Here is a 16,675-nt window from a genome sequence, read left to right as displayed (position 1 = left end):
CATTGATCAGTTGCTCTCTTGCCATGGAGATGAGATCTGCCATAAGAGCTTCTTTCTTCTGGTTGCAGTGCACCTTCACCCAAGGAAATGTCAACCAGAATTTTTAAGAAACTCCCACAGTTCTCTTATCCACGGAGCCCTCCAGGTGGAGGAATGACCCACAGGAACTCACACCACCCTGCAAACACAGCTAGCAGCATCCTGTGAGGTTTGTTTTCCCAGCGGGCATGGCCAAGTGCCCCAGCTTGTATTTTAGCTGTTAAAAAACTGAACTCAAACGCTGATGGCTCATTTGTATTAATTGTCTGTGACTGACAGGGGTAATGCACTCTGATCTAAGTGCCATTTCTCCATGCCTTCTGCTTGCTTCCTTCTTCCAAAAGAGCAGAAAGAGCCACTAATTGTCATATTCAATACTCTATATTTCCTGCAAGCAATATCAGTTTAATTAAATTTACATGGTCATAAGTGACCAGCTACAATTCCTCTTGTCTGTTTATACAGGGCACTAGAATTGATGAATCTCCATTTCATTGCTGACATCTTCATGTGAAGTGCTCCCTCAGTCTCTTACTGACCTTTTTTTTAAAGCTATTTTCTACCCTTTGCACTCAGCTACTCACACTGCATAGCTGAGAGGGCTGCAAAAAAGGTCCTCTTCTTCCAGAGGGGTTGGAGAGCAGTTCATAAAACCCAAACCTCCGTCTGTGCCACTACCTCAACCAGCAGCTCACTGCCAGAAAGAGGGAAAGGAAGGAAGGAGAGGAAGAAAGAGGAGGGGGAAAGAAAGAGGAGGAACAAGGCCTCTTCTGAAGAGGAAACAATAGCAAATTTATTGGGGAAAAAACATAAAAGAAATCCACACTGCTGAGTTGAGAGATACACAAACCGACAATGAAAGTGCAGCTCAAATTCAATATCTTGTATGCATCACATCAGAGCTTGTGCCATGTCTTATTCACCTTGAATTGAAGTCATCACATTTTATTTTTCATGAGAAGTGTAAGAAAAATAAAGGATGTTTGGGTCTCTATGAAAATAGGGCAGATCTTTAGAACAATGGTAAATTATTTCTAATTCATTGCAAGAGAGTCATAAAATAAATGACATAGAGCTGTCAAGTAAAATTTATCTAAACAGCTCTACAAATCTCAGGGGAAAACTTCCTTCTTCTGCAAAATAGTTACAAGGAAGTGGGTCAGCTGTATAAATCTAAATGTAAATTCCTCAGTATATTATGACTAAATCAAACCATGAGGAAATCTCAGATTGAATATCTGACTTGATTTATATTAAATGCAGACAGCATACTTGAAAGGTTTGCAATGAAGGCAAACAGCTTCAATATAAAGACTTCTTAACAGCAAGTGAGGGGTTGATGTCAGGCCCCACTGCCAAAATCAGACATCCTTGCATCCACATTGACCATGACTGCAGAGCAGCAGAAGATGGAGGCTCTTTAACCCTCATCAGGCTTGAGCTGGGTTCCCAGAGCTGTCTTTCTGCATCCTTACCTGCTAGATGGGTCCCACTGTGCAGCTGTTACGCACAAAGTGAAAGGAAGACAGATAGACATACATATATATTCATTTTTATATATATTCATTGTACGTATATCTATATACACACATATATATACACATATACATACACTTATATGTATAAATTCTTTTTTTTTTTTTTTTTTTGCCTTGGCACCTGTGTGCACACCTGACCTCCATCAGAGGAGCCCTCAGGCCATTCTCTCCAATTCCTGCTGTGGCTGCTGCAGGAGTTCTGCAGAGGTAAAGGCACTGTAGGGGCTCAGCCACTTTCTTCTCATCACACAGCTTTTTCCTGTAGCAAGGAGCTTGTCTTCAGAGTTAGCTGTGAAGATGCATTTGATATGGAGCAGAAGCAAAGCAGACTGATTATACCACTGTTGCCATGTGTGTTCAGTCAGAGACAGAACTTAAAGCAGCCAAAAGGCAAATCTGGCCCAGTTTCTCCTCTTTCCCTCCGGGGAGAACTCAATCAAGAATTGATTAATGCTTGAATTCTCATCAAGAATTAATAAGTTCCTGATGTGGTGAAAATGAATAGTCTCAGAGAAGCAGCTAGGCTTGTTGCTTTGTGCGGGGGGAAAGAAAAGATGTTTGGCAACTCTGATGCTACGGCTGAGCTACAGAGAGGGGGGATTCTGAATTCCCTGACTGTTTATGCTTTTTTAATAACATAATGAATGAACTGACTGAAGGCCAGTTCTCCCATATTGGAAGGGATGGTGTTTCCATTGCTGATTTCTCAAGCTCATGAGTGATGCTTAGACTCCCTACAAACATCTTAGGAGAGACCTGGGCATACCTCTTTGCAACTACAGCAGAAGTTAGATCCTAGTAAAGAGGAAACCCTGCAGCTCAGGGTGCCTTGAAAATGCCTTAAAGCTTGTGCTTCAACAAAGCTTTTGCAAGGGGAGTGACTAATGTTAAAAAAAAAAAAAAAAAAAAAGAGTGGAGAAGATTTCTTGCTATGAGATTTAAAAAAAAAAATAAAATTTATAAATGAATGTTAACTGCCCAACCATTGGTTGGAGCATCCACTGAGAAAGGACTCTCCCAACCTCAACCAGGTCAGGCCTCTGTGTCACACCTCAGTCCCAGGGCTCCCAGGCCATCCTGCTGGGTCCCAGTCCCACCACTATGGGAACACTGGAGAAGAACCACCCCAATGACCTCCTGCCCCCATATGTCCTGCCTGGACACACCTGCAAAAGCTGCAAGGAGGCAGATCTGTCTGGAAATCTGCTGCTCATGCAGAAGGTGCTCTGCACAGATAGGACTGAGCCTTAGGTGCACACATCCTGAGTGACAATGAAGGGTAATATCAAAATACACCTGCTCCTAGAGAGAAATGGATAATAAGCACTTGCACAGGTCAGGTTGCTGCTTTTAAACAAGAGTTTCAGAGCTGGACTGCAAAAGAAAAAGCAGCAAAAGTTTCAAGAACAAAAAGCAGATGCTGAAACGCTGTTAAGAGTCAAGAACTGGAGGCAAGAGAGAGCACACATTATTGAGGTACAGAGAAGGCTTCTTTCACTCCAGGAGGGAGAAGAGGCAGGGAAATAATAATCTCAGGTGATTTCCTACAATCACTATGTCCTCAAATCCTTCCAGAGGGCACAGCCAAGGAGGTTACAGAAGTTATTATCTGAAGAGACACAGGAACAAGAAATAACCCTGGCACAATTGCTGCCTGTAATTATCGTGAAGCATTTCCTGAAAGAGTCATCATGCACGTTGCAGCATCTGCCTATTTCCCCCATGTAACCACAGCAACACTTGCTTTTCTGCTCCCAGTGGCAAAGAGTAGAAGGGATTGGGGATAACAGCAGAATGTGGAACTCTGCATTTGGGCCCCTAGGAGCACTGGTTTCTCTTATAAAATAAAGTAATTAAACAACAGTTATCAAACAGTGAGCACCTGGAATTTACCACCCAAAAAGGACTTTAGTCACTTTATCTTCTCTTATGGGCCTCAGCTCAGGCTCCCAACCACGGTCCTTGAGCAGGTGAGCAACACAATTCATATGTAAAAATACATGTTTGCAACAAAATGTGCCGAGTAGCACTCAGCCCAATAGGAACTGCTCCATTTGGAGTATTTGGGAGCGTTCAGGAATAGCCAACCTGCTGTCTTTGGCTATGTCTTATGTCATAACATAGCCAATAGGCTTTGCTGCTGTAGTACAGCTCATGTCCTTGCCGAAGAAAAGCATCACAACATGGTGAAACTAGGGGAAAACCACAAAACCAGTCAATATTTTCTCACCCCAAACCTCAGTATAATGGCATACAGTGGGACTACACAAATACAGTCAGAAAGTAATGACGATAAGAACATTCTTAGCACCTTCTTCAGCTGCCTGGACAACTAAAATAACACACCGCCCACCCCCGAAGAAAAGAGAAGAATAAAAAGAGACATGCTGCTTCAAGACTAATTGAACCAATAATCAAAGGCTGTCTCTAATTCCTGGACTAGGAGGTCAATTACTGAAATAAATTTGACAGCAGATAGATGGCAACAGTGTGCAATTACCATTTAAAGACTTGATAATTATGGCAAGAATTAGCCTGTATTTTCAACTGCAGCAAAAAATCCATCGGTTTTTAGCAGTTATTATCATGATTATAAGAAGAAATGGTTTGGCTCTGTCTCGTCAAACTGACAGAAACTAGAAAATACAATGGGCACTGATAACAGGCTGATGAAATGAGCTGGTCGAGTTTAAAAGTTTCTTTTCCTTATGGGGAAACTTAAATCACAGACATGAGAAAATGTTAACGTTCAGAGCATTTGGCAGGGAGGGATGTAGATAAATTTACGCTCATAAATAATAGGATTGAGAAACTCATTTTTATGAGATTTGCCAAAATTAGTCAGAAAATGGTCTGCTCATTCAGACAAACTCTATTTTGAAAGCTAGAGGCACTGTCACAGACCCGTGCATCTGAATAATTCAGGTGCAGTTTTTCCATCCACCTCCGCTGCTGGAACCATTAGGTTTGTGCTCTCAGGTCTCCACGAGCTTGGTGTTTAGGGTTGGCTTTTTTGTGTGACTTTTGAAATCTAAAATTCTCAGTAAAACAGGAATCATGCTTGATGACTTTTCTGCCTTGGGGCCGATTGTAATTTTTTCCCTGCTGAAGCAACCCACAACCAAAAGAGTTAAACACAGTTCTGGAGTCCTGTGAACTCCAGACAATCATAGGCAGACATACCCCCTTGTCACAAGCATTCTTTACGTGCAAACTTCAAACCTGCAGATCGGTTCTCCCTTTTCTTTACTTCGAAGTCTCAAACTGCTCAGAAACATTAGAATCATTAAGGTTGGAAAAGACCACTGAGACCATCAAGTCCAACCACCACGTCGACCCAAGGCACTGGGTCGGAGCACGTCAGAAACAACCCGTGGCTCTTGGTGAATGAGCTTACAAACCTGCAGTGCTTACCCATTGGGCAGCAGGGCTGATGAGTGAGACCAGTGGCATTTCCCCAAGGTGACTGAGGTGCATCGCTGTAATTCCATTTTCAGCAGGTGGCAAAAGTCCCAAAATAATGACATATTGTATATAATGACACTATATTATATCGAGGAAAACAATAAAAGATTTGATTGTTAGAAAAAATGCTCTGCCCTCAAAATAGTGCCAGTTTGGTAATAAGAGCAAAATACCAACGTGTTGTCTCCTCCAACATCTGCAGCTGGGTGCAGTGCCAACCTCGCTGCTTCGTTCTCCCTCCAGTGAACCACATGATTGTGAGACTTCTTTCTCCATTATGCTATTAGGAACAGTGTAAATCTCATTATTCCAGAATATGAATAATAATAATAAGGATGTGGAATGCCCTTGATACCTTCCTGAAAGGCGAACGCTTGTTGCACAGCTCTGCTTGCTCTTGCGTCTACATAGAATGCATTCAGGAGGGTTGCCAGGTGAAGAAAGCATTAGAAAAGTCCTGAAATCTTGCTGAGGTGAAGCAGGGAATCATGAGATCGTTTCTTCTCCTGAGAGAACTGTTCTCATGAGAGCACAGTAAACACCCCAGAGTTGGAAGCCAGGGATTGCTGTGTAACTCACATCTCACACCTGAGCACAGATTAAATCCTTAACATTTCTATTAAAGACTTCTTTTTTATCTCCTTTTTAAATTGATTTTGTAGCAATATCAGTTGCCACAGATTTGTCTGATGACTTTTAGTGACTCCTCAATAGCAGTGGTGTTGCTGTTCCAGGTGCTGCCTGGTTAACACCCCTGCAAAGTCAATGTAAAACCAAAGAAATCCCATTGTGTTGAGGATTGGGAGGAAAAAAATCATGCTATGAAATGAAGCCCTGGGGTTCAGATTCACCCTGCTGGGTGGTCAGGTCTGTCTGTCCATATGTGGTGCCCCACAGCCCCCATAGAGTCACTGCACCACCAACACTACAGATTGAGCCTGGAGCAAACGCCCAGCACAGCTACCCAAAAACAAACAAACCAAATCTGCTGATTGCAGCTAAGGCTTTTGAAGATTACACCAAGTCAAACTTTTATTAGCAAAGTTGAATTTCATGTAGAATGAAAATATCTTTTAAAACCATACGTGCACATATGCATGATACAAACAGCCACTACGGTACAACACAGTTCTCTAAACTTTAATCAATGCACACTAACATTTAGCTCAAAAAGGAACATCGTAATGGTGACATCACATTTGCTTTGATCTTTTCTCATGAAATTACAATGTGTTGTTTGAAGTAATAATAATAAAAAAAGGAAACAGAGGATGCTTTGGCTCAAACCCATGTATTGTTTTCTGCATGGCAGCTGAAAAACCAGCACGGAGCATGGAACTCACTCATCTCATCGTGTGGTTGGAATTTGTACATGAAAGATACAGAACTGCAATGTTAACATATACTGGTACTCCAACGTTGCTGAACATTTGAAGGGATAAACATATATATATGTATCCCAATGTATAACATATATTGGGATGCTGAACATTTGAAGGGCTGCAGCTAAGGGCTTGACCCGTTGTCAAACAAAGGAAATTCTCTTGCCATGAAGAACTATAAGTATATATTTTTAATATCTGTTCTTTCAGATACTTAAACTAATCTAGACTTACCACACATCTGAAAGATAGTGGCCATAAGAAATTACGATGAGATTTCCTTTCAGAAGCGAGTGCTATTTTAACTTTAGTTTACAAAACTACATGTGGAATTACTGTTTAAAAACAAAACAAAAAAAAAAAGATAATCCTTAGTATAGAAAGATTGTGCTAGCACTTGTTTTTACCTCGACTACTGACCTGAAAACCTCTCGTGCACTGCATTTGACCTAGTAAGTCAATGGAAGTGGTCATCAGAATAAAGAGCTGCTCATTAAAATTGGGATAATAAGGCCACAACAGAATAAAAATCATAAATCATTAAATGATATACGCTATTTAAATCCATTTAAAACTTGTATAACAGAGAAGATTTTGTGTTCACTGTACATGCAGACCTTTTAATCCCAAGGGAAATGCCATTTCCTGGTGTGGTTTCTAACCCTGCTCCTGCGAGGACCCAGCCCTGTATGCAGCCCTCTGCTGAGGAGTAGTAAAGAAAAAAGAACTTCTTGAGACCACATCCCTAGATTTGGCCAATTTTTTATAATCCATACATTGAATAAGATCTTAGGACTGAAATTGCAACCCATACCAAATCAATGATGCACTCCGAATAACTCACCAGCACTGGAGCTTGCACACAAAGTTGTTTTCTTCAATTATTTGTTCATTTCTCAGGGGTGTGTGCTCCCCGTTAGTTAGTAGGAAAGGATTTTATTTGCTTATCTTACACACAGTCAAATCTTGACCACTTTTTGAGAAACATCCATACCTCTCTTGCTCCAGAGCGCGCTGCTTAAGGCCAGAAGTCATTCCTGCAGCCAGGGATGGATAAAACCGCATTCCACATTGGCAATGATATCAAATCTGAAAGTGTCATTTCTCCTCTTGCAGCAAAAAGCAATGGCATAGGGTAGCCAGCTGTAACCAAGAACCCCTGGAATCCATAGTTACTAATTGCCTGACACAGCCTGCAGGCTCATGCACTGGTCACCCCGACTCCCTCATCCCATTTTAACAAACACCCCTGGCCAGAGCAGAACTGCTGTATGCTGCATGGCCTCCTGCCAAAAAAAAACAAAACAAAACAAAACAAAACAAACAAAAAAAAAAAAAAAAAAGGGAGGGGGAAATAAATGATTGGAAAAGAGAAAAACGTTCACGTGAGCGAGACTCCCTGGGAGATTCAGCCATTTGTTTAATATTCATTGGGTACATTCCTCAAAAGTCAGTGCACACTGTACAAATTCCACTGCACATCTTTTTGTCACTGTGTGATTTTTAGGCCCTGAGGCACAATGAAACACTAACATTAAGATTTAAGGATCGGAATTAAAATTTTAATAGAAAAAGCACTCATTCCAAGCATAGATGAGTAGCACATCATAGGAATGTCATAAACATAGCTTAGCAGCAGCAGAGCAAGTGATAGCACAGGGGATTTATTCATTCTTCGATAAGCTGACACTTGCTAATGCGATTTGAATTTTGTGTCTGTTTAACATAGGTGCTTTCCAGGACAATGAGTTTGGTAGATTGCATCGACCCACAGCACAGAAAAACACAGAGCTGTGGCTGCTGATAGGTAGCATCACAGAATGACCTGGGTTGGAAGGGACTCAAGGATTATGAAGCTCCAACCTCCCTGCTCCAGGCAGGCCTCCAGTGGTACTCTGGTGAGAAAATCCCACTGCTGGGAATGCTGCCTGCTTCAGCCTTTCCCAAGCTCTGCCCAGGGACAGTGGTGCAGTCTTGTGGGGTGCCTACCCTAATTGCATTCCGCAGACATCCATATCTTGAGCATCTTTGCCTAAGGACACTGCCAATGTCCTCCCGGTGTAACACCCGGGGGGTTCTGTAAGCTGTGCAGCTGGGGCTGCTAGGAAAGGAAAGTGAGGAACCATTTGAGATGCAGCTGGAACTTCACTATGGGCTGAAACATCTCCATGTAAAACACAACACATTCAATGAAAATGACAGAAGACAAACCAACGCATCCGCCTGAGCCAGTGCAGGTGATCCTGAGAGGAAACAGATTTAAACCAGAAAATGGTTGCAACAGAAGCTACCACAAGCCTCATCAGCTCTCAGGCTACAGCAGATAAAGATCCTGGCTCTGTAGACAAGATGCTCATTTTCACATTTCTCCACTTATGCTCCCTACTTCTTATATGAAGCTTTTTTTTTTTTTTTAACATGCTGATGACTTTGGATTTCCTCAGTGCTCAGACTGAGGGAAAGACAAAATAGAAAGCCTTATAAATAATAAAAAAGTGAATGACATGGTTAAGTCCTTCACAACACAGGGCTAATGGATATGGACTGGGGGCTGTTTCTGACAGATTCCTGCTCATCCTGCTCACACATATGGCAACACAGCTGGCTTTTTCAAAATAGAGGCTGCAGGAAAGGTCCTTACAAGCAAAATATGAAACAAATAAATGAGGAATGGATAGACAGGAACATCAAGCACCAAAGCCCCTTCCTATGTTCAGAAACCACGCACAAGTAGCTGCCTGTAGTCCATGGCCCTTCCATTGTTAGGAAAGTGCACTTCTATGCACAACCAATAGTTGTGGGGGTTATCTGTAAACCCGTAATCATTTGAGTAATTCTTGCTTCCTTCTTTCTTCCACTGAAGTAATGGAGACCATGAAGGAGCCATCAGGGATATTTGCCTAATTAATACCATGACATACAATGGCTTTTAGGACCCCTTGAATAACTGTTCAAAAAATATTTTAATTGAAGCGATGACGACTTGTAAGTTCAAAAAGAAATGAAGCAATATTAACAGTCAACTCAAATAAGCATGCTTGAAAATACAAATGTTTTAAAAAGAAAAATCAGGAGATTCCAATACAAAAAGACCAAAAAAATGTGCTGGGCAGCATTGCTGATTTAGTCGTGGGAAGCACTGGCAAAGAACGGAACCAGATTTAAACCAGCATTCAGTAAACACAATATAAAGAAACTGTACTGTAGTATTTTCTCTTTGCTTTTGCTTCTGTTTATTTAACAACGAATAATTTGAAAATAAACAATCTTTTGAAAGTCAGGTAGATGTATTTTATGGGATACTAAAAAGAAGACTTGTATGACCGGTATACACACAACTCTGCAGAAATCCTGTTTTGCTGGTTGAAAGTCATACTGAGAAGCAATTCTATTCCTACACAGCTATACAGACCCATGCTAGCAACATGTCTCATTTCAAAATAAAACAAAGCTGATTTTCACTTGTGTCACTATTAATATCATCTGTACAACATCTCCATGAAATGTATGCTAGCACACAAATATACAGATATGAGACGGACAAAGCACTTTGCTTAGAAATGCAGCTTGCAGAGACTGAGGAAAACAAATTAAAATTCTTTCTAATGATGGTGGATGGGAACCCTGTTTCACCTTGCCACAGGAAAGTTACTGCAGCTTAACTTATTTAAGGAAATAGTGCCAGCTACTGGACAGATCATCCACAAGGCCAGAGCTTCGTCTTCTGAGAGCAAATTTTCTGTGGAGAAAGTTGCACTTCAAAGTACTGGTGATTGCAGTCAGCTGTAACCACTAAAACAATTTTAGAGTATCATAAGCAAAGGAGTTTATGCCTGTACGAAAATATTATACAATATAGAGAGTATTTTTCTCCAGTGTTTTAAAATATCATTTTTCTCAGTAGGATGCATTGTGGCACTATGCAGAGCACCCTGCACTTTTGCTCACTTTCCTTGCTGTGTTGTGACCTCTGTAATACTGAGATCATGATACACGAGGGAATACCACGCATAAATGTATATACAAAGTGACAACAGCCACAGAAGGAAAAAAAATAATACTATACAGAGAACCACATTACAAACGTAAGAAACATGGAGTAGCAGTTAATTATACGTATGTGACACTGAGAAACTGTTTTGGTAAGACTGACATATTTTGTACAATAAAGAATGCTTTGTTTTGTTTCAATTAGAAGAAAATACCTAAAAATTAGGATGGAAAAGTCTCAAAAACCATCTCTTAGTGGCAGTGACTTTTTTTCCCATTACCTGATGTCAGTCTTGCTCAGTTGGCAACCTGCTTCCAATCCCTTCTGGTAACTGTGGAGTACTGATCAATATAAATATCACAATTAAACACGAATCTTCTCACTAGAATTTTATGCGTGGAGAGGAAAAGTTGCTGTAGAGCTCCCATTGCCTTCGACTGATCCTTTTTCCTTAGATCCAGAATAAGCTCCAATAAATGAACCATCTTCATTGAACATCCCGTGCTCCCCTTCTCCATAATCTACCAGACTATCAGCACTTTCGGTGGCTTTAATGTCCCCGTTAATGGACCGCAGGCTGCCTTTCAGCGGCTTTTCATCGCTGTCACTACAAAACAAAGAAACGCCTTTCCAAAAATCTAGCTTTTGATTGCATGCACGGAAACTACTCTTCTAGTGTGAAGAATGCGGCAGGAGGGAAGAGCAAAGGAATCATTTCTCTGTGGGTTGTACATTCAGAGCAACCCAAGTCCTCTTTGGTCCAGTGCGTCTCACACGGTTCATCTACTCTGATCTAGGATATGCCTGAATGCCACGTGCATGATTTTCTGATTAACAGAATTAATAACATATTAATTTACTCAAATGTTGTATTAGTTCAATGATATTCTGAGGGGTAAATGGATAAATCTATCACCAAGCTTAAGAAAAAAAAAAAAAAGAAGAAGAAATTCTATTACCTATTCATTCTATTGGTAATGCAGAAGAATAACCAAAGCAGCCTAACGTCTATTGACTGAATGACTTTCCATTGACCTTTAGAATCATCATATAATCATAGAATGGCTTGGGTTGGAAGAGACCTCAAGGATCATCAAGCTCCAACCCCCTTCTGCAAGCTGGGCTGCCAACCTCCTTACCTTTACTTATTTCTAAACAATTGAGAAAACAGTTCCATGAAGGGCCACTGTTAACATCCTACAGACTCAGATTTTGCAGGTAGCTTGCTGGTGAAGCCTATCATAGATATGGAGAGAAGTCTCATAGCATATGGCAACGAGCCCCCAGTTTGCTGTAGCCCTCTCTAGGGGCTGAATGAAGGGAAGGGAACATCAGGATTCTAAAATAAATCTATCATGTTCTAAATATAATTTCAATTCTCAAAAATAATCAAACACAAAGAGGAGTGGGAACGTAGATTAAAAGATTATTAAAAGCATAAAATTAGGGCTCTGAACTAGTCCTTGCTAGTGCTAATCCAGTTTGAAAGCTTTGGTAATGTTATATGAGGAATGACAGAAAAATACATTTGAACTTCAACTCAACCACACCTAAACTTAATCTCTTCAGCATATAATCAATTACACACATAATCTATACAGCAACAATATTTCTACTTATAAAAAAAGGCAAACTTGTAGTTTTGGGGGGTAGGGAAAGGGTCAAAGTGATTAACCTCAGGACTTTCTTACCTTTCTAAATATTTGTCCCATTAGAAAGCATTAAAAATTAAATAAAGATGAAATTATGCAGAAAAAAAAATATTCCAGTACAAATAATGTAGTATATATAAGTGGGATTTCATCAGAAATGTTATGTCTTTAAGGCCAGCCACAGCAGTTTTCCAGCATGGCTCTTATAATAACATATTTTTCTTGATACCATGGCTAAATAGAAATATTGACAGCTTTAGTTATTTTGATTCAGCCAAAGTGATAATTTCAGTTCTCCTACAGAACTTCTGCAGTGAGATAGTATTTTTCAGTTGGTTGTTTCTATTTTTTCTTGCCATCTCTCTTACAAGCCCACTGAAGACACAGAATTCTTTCTATTGGCTTCAGTGCACATCAGAGCACGACCCCAAATTATCCAATATATTTACATTATTCATACAATGTTAAAAAAAAAAAAAGTGAAAAACAACCACTGATGCATCAACATTTGCTTGTATCCCAATCTGGATGGATTTCAGTGTGCTGGATATACCTGTATATCCCTACTGTTATCCGCTCATGTCAGGTTGGCTTTAAAAATGAAAAATAGCGTTACTTGCATGCTATAAAAATGTCCTAAATAATGATGACGTCTGGAAACAAACAAAAGCCCAACAGACAGAAACGCTTGTTAACACAGGTCCTATTTACCTATATTCCCCAAAGATTTCATCTTTTATTGATTGAGCTTCAGGGTCTGGATGCAAATCTTCTTTTTCTTTCACTGTACAAATAAAATAAAGCACAGATCTGTATGCCATGTTCCGTGGCAGATTTTTCATTTTGCAGGCGTGATGGGAGAATCGCCTGTCATCTCCTATGGCCTAACCCAGGAGCAGCAAGGACCATACCCAACAAGCATGCTTCTACCAAGAGCTTGGTGCCATCACGGAATTGTTAAAAAGCCACTAGGTGTTCGCGCTTAAATTTTTACTTGTTGTTTTGAAAAATAAAGAATTATGTTTAGCAAAACGGGTGCTCAGCAGCGTGGCTACTCATGCAAGCTACGGCAGCTGTTAAGCAGCAGTTATCAGGTAGGAAGTGGGCACATATCCCAGCCAGATGGGGCTCCGAGCCTTTGCTGAAGGACATGGCTCTGTGGGTGCATTACACACTGTAAGATCCAACAAGCAGAATCCAGGCCTGAGCTGCAGCTCTGACCTGCACACTGCACTGCCTCGCACAGAGAGCATGCTTTCACTTATATTCATTAGAACCCATTCCGTGGATATTTATCAAAAGCTGCAAATCCTAATTGGATGTTTTCACTTGCGGCTTTGCAGCCTCCAGAGATAACAGGCTGAAGAATGTCTGTTATTAGCATGCAAGCACAGCAGAAGGACAATAAATCCATTTACCTGAGTATTTTCCTCCTTTATTTCTTCTGACAAAGCAAATAGTTAGCAGCATCAGAGTGAGCAAGGCAATGGCACACATCAGTCCGATAAACCAGCCCTGGGTGGAAATCCCATCGTAAATGCCTGCGTAGGCTTTGTGAAACAGGAGTTTAAAAAAAGAAAAAGAACATGAATCAGATGCAAATGGCATCACCTTGCCATTAAGCGAATATATAACATTTTCTTCACTGAATCACGATTGAATCAGACTATCACTACTTATCGTGTTGAGCGTAAAGAAATACAAGGCAGAAATATGTCCAGAGCGTGACATTCTTAGACTTCAGGTGAACATGCTGACTACAGGGCACAATATAGACATTTTGGAAAGGTAATTCTGAGAAAGTATTTGACTCAAAGGATTAATGCCAAACGGGAAAGCTGAACAGAGAATTGTTAAGCTTCTCATGCAAAAGTAGTTTTGTGAAAGAAATAGAGTTAAAAGTGCACCTGATGCATGCAAAGCACTGGACTGGCACATTTAGAATGGATTATATCACAGCACTACACAAAATCACACTGGTAAAGCTATGCTTTGTAAGGGTTTGTAATTGTTCCAGGTTCCTGTGCATCAATTAAAGCACAAGGCTCATTTATGTTCCCTTGGGACTCGACTACAAGAGCCAGCTTAAAAATCACAGAACACAATGATGCAGTAAAGTCTTTGGTGCACTTTCATTGCACAATGTCATCTATAACATCAACATTTACTGACATTCAAAAGAAATCTGTATCATCTTGAAGGGTTTCATTTCTCACCTCTCCCCCTCGTCTCAATTACATCTTCAAAAATGCTATTGTTATCAACCCAATTCTTAGTCACTAGACGAACTGTATATTCAGTTCCAGGCTCAAGTGCCTCAATGGGGTGAAACTTTTGGGTGGGGTTTACTGCTTCTGAATTCTTGCCGATCCCTTTACCTACGGAACGTACATATTCAAGTCACACTGATTAATTCAATTCATTGAACAGAAGTCCTGCGAAATGCACAGTTAGAAATAATGTCAGTAGCACATAAATACGAGACATGAGAATTTTTAACCTTTGTCATCAGATAATCTGATTTTCCCAAGCAGACAGTAAACTAAAAAACATTCCCCCATTTGATTTTTAGTATTCCACCAAATAAAATAAACAGCAGACTGAAATAATCCTGATGTTTATGAAGGGTTTTGTACATTTTCCAAGATGAAAGCCAATCTTGATGGGGGATTATGGATTTGCTTTAACTAATGCATACTTAAAAAATTACAACTTGAAAATGGGCTTGCTTTGTATGGATAATCTGAGCCTTGATGCTTCTCCCATTGAACCAAACGCAGCGGGGAAGCACAGATAGCTTGTTAGCTGGAAATGGATTCTTATGCGTCTCATGAAAAAATTAACACTGGGACTTGTACTCATTTCTCCCCTGGCAGTGATTTTCCACGCCCTTTTAAAGTCCACAATGCCCGTGGAAAGCACTGTTTTAGATAAAGAGGAGGGTTTCTTTTAAATTGATATTTAGGCTTTTAAATGCTCTTGACTGATTTAATACTTGAAAAAGAGGCAGAAGGGAGATTCCAGTAGGCCTCACTTTCGAGCCTTTTTACTTGCAAAAGACCAGCTTTTATCTGCATTAAGATTGCAGGATATTAACTCCGCTTTTTAAAAACAGCATTTTTGGATAACAGAGAAAGGATATCCCAGAGCATCAGCACCCATGGTGTGAACATCACAAAAGATCCACTTAGATCCGTGTGTTCATGGGAATCCCTACAGAGAATTTGCAGGTACGTGCCCTCAATGATAGAAAACAAGTTTTGGAAGCTAGCAATGATAAGTACAGCTCTGTAATTGCATTCAATTGCCTAACTTGCCAGATTTATCTTTTGAAGTCTTCCAAATTAAGGACCGAGCCTGCAGTATAATTTGAAAACTACTTGACCAATTAGCACTGACAGTAAAAGAACGCTCATTAATACTTAAACTAGTAAATGAGCAAAGCAAGAAGCTTTGAGAGATTAGGGCTTAGTCAACAGCGGAAGGAAAAAATAAAGATTAAGACCAATGCAAGCACAATCAAAGGAGCAGTTCAAGAAAAACATTCCAAGGCACATACACAGGTATTGCAATAAGCAGTTAAAATGGTACACCACTGGGGCCCAGAGGGAGCAGATACAGCTGAAATACTGCTGATAGCAAAGCACAGCATATTAGCATAAACTAATCCCTCTATCGGTAGTTTTGGCTGAGTATGTGAAACTGAGCTGTAATTTTAAATCAAACGACAAGTTAAGCAACAGGATATCACAGGTATGTTTTAACCACACGTTCTAAAACCAAAACATTACAAAATACAGCTAATCAAAACAGCACCCATAAAGTAACAAGAACAAATATGAACTTAAACTCATTATGCATTAAACACCACGTAACATATACGCATGCCAAGCAGAGACGGTCATCACATGTTCCAGCCTGCCAACAACATAGATCTCCTTGGGGCCACTGAATTCCTAGGAAGCAAAATCCTCAACCTGGAGCTCAGTGGTATACACGGCAGTGGCCCAGGGGCATTTGGTTACACTTGTTCACATACCCTACCTATTTGTTTCCACTTTTTGAATGCTCAGCTCAGAAGCAGAAAGGGGGAATACAGCCCCTCCAGTGTCAGGGTGGGATGTGGGATGTGCCAAAATGGTACCCAGCACTCTCTGAACCCACAGATAGGGCTTTACATTGGCTCCCTAGGCTGTTTAACATCCCTCGTTCCACAACTCTAAACAATATTTTTTGGGGGGAAGGGGATCTGTAAAACTTAGTATGGGCGTCCAGTGATAGGTGATTATGAGGTTTCTTTCCACATGATGTCTTTCTGGTCTGTGTTTGACAATCAAACTGGCACCTAGAGAGGAGAAAGCATTGCTAACTGGGACAAGCGTGGTGCTTGGAATAGAAAAAGCAGTGTAGCGTCCTGAAAAATAAAAGCAAAGATATTCAGATAAGGAAAAGCTCAATGTACAGAAAGGTCAGCGAGCTGCAGAAATTAGCTTCAGAAAATTGAAAGCAGTTGGGTTAGGTTTTTAATCTACAATATGGGAGAAGAAGCATTAGTAATAAAGGCATATCACCAGCACTTCTCTTCCTCCCCCGCTATTTATCAGCCAT

General features: G+C 40.5%; 1 protein-coding gene across 12 annotated transcripts in view; it reads right to left on the bottom strand.

Moving 5' to 3' along the window:
• Positions 1 to 6,047: 6,047 nt before the first annotated feature.
• Positions 6,048 to 16,675, bottom strand: part of CHL1 (cell adhesion molecule L1 like) — a 108,683-nt gene continuing 98,055 nt past the window's right edge. For 9 of the 12 annotated variants that reach the window (XM_085235706.1, XM_085235705.1, XM_085235708.1 and 6 more), the window contains 4 exons: positions 14,284 to 14,445; positions 13,486 to 13,617; positions 12,779 to 12,851; positions 6,048 to 11,022 (listed from right to left, as the gene is read on the bottom strand). In XM_085235706.1, coding sequence (XP_085091832.1) covers positions 10,806 to 11,022; positions 12,779 to 12,851; positions 13,486 to 13,617; positions 14,284 to 14,445 — 584 coding nt within the window. In that variant the 3' untranslated portion in view covers positions 6,048 to 10,805. The remainder of the gene's footprint in view (positions 11,023 to 12,778; positions 12,852 to 13,485; positions 13,618 to 14,283; positions 14,446 to 16,675) is intronic. The other 3 variants (XM_085235711.1, XM_085235712.1, XM_085235713.1) reach the window with 3 other exon arrangements.

This window comes from Meleagris gallopavo, chromosome 14 (assembly GCF_905368555.1).
Source record: "Meleagris gallopavo chromosome 14, MGAL_WU_HG_1.1, whole genome shotgun sequence".
Classification (NCBI taxonomy): Eukaryota; Metazoa; Chordata; class Aves; order Galliformes; family Phasianidae; genus Meleagris; species Meleagris gallopavo.
The sequence above is the reverse complement of the archived record's forward strand: the minus strand, read 5'-3'. Positions and strand labels throughout refer to the sequence as shown.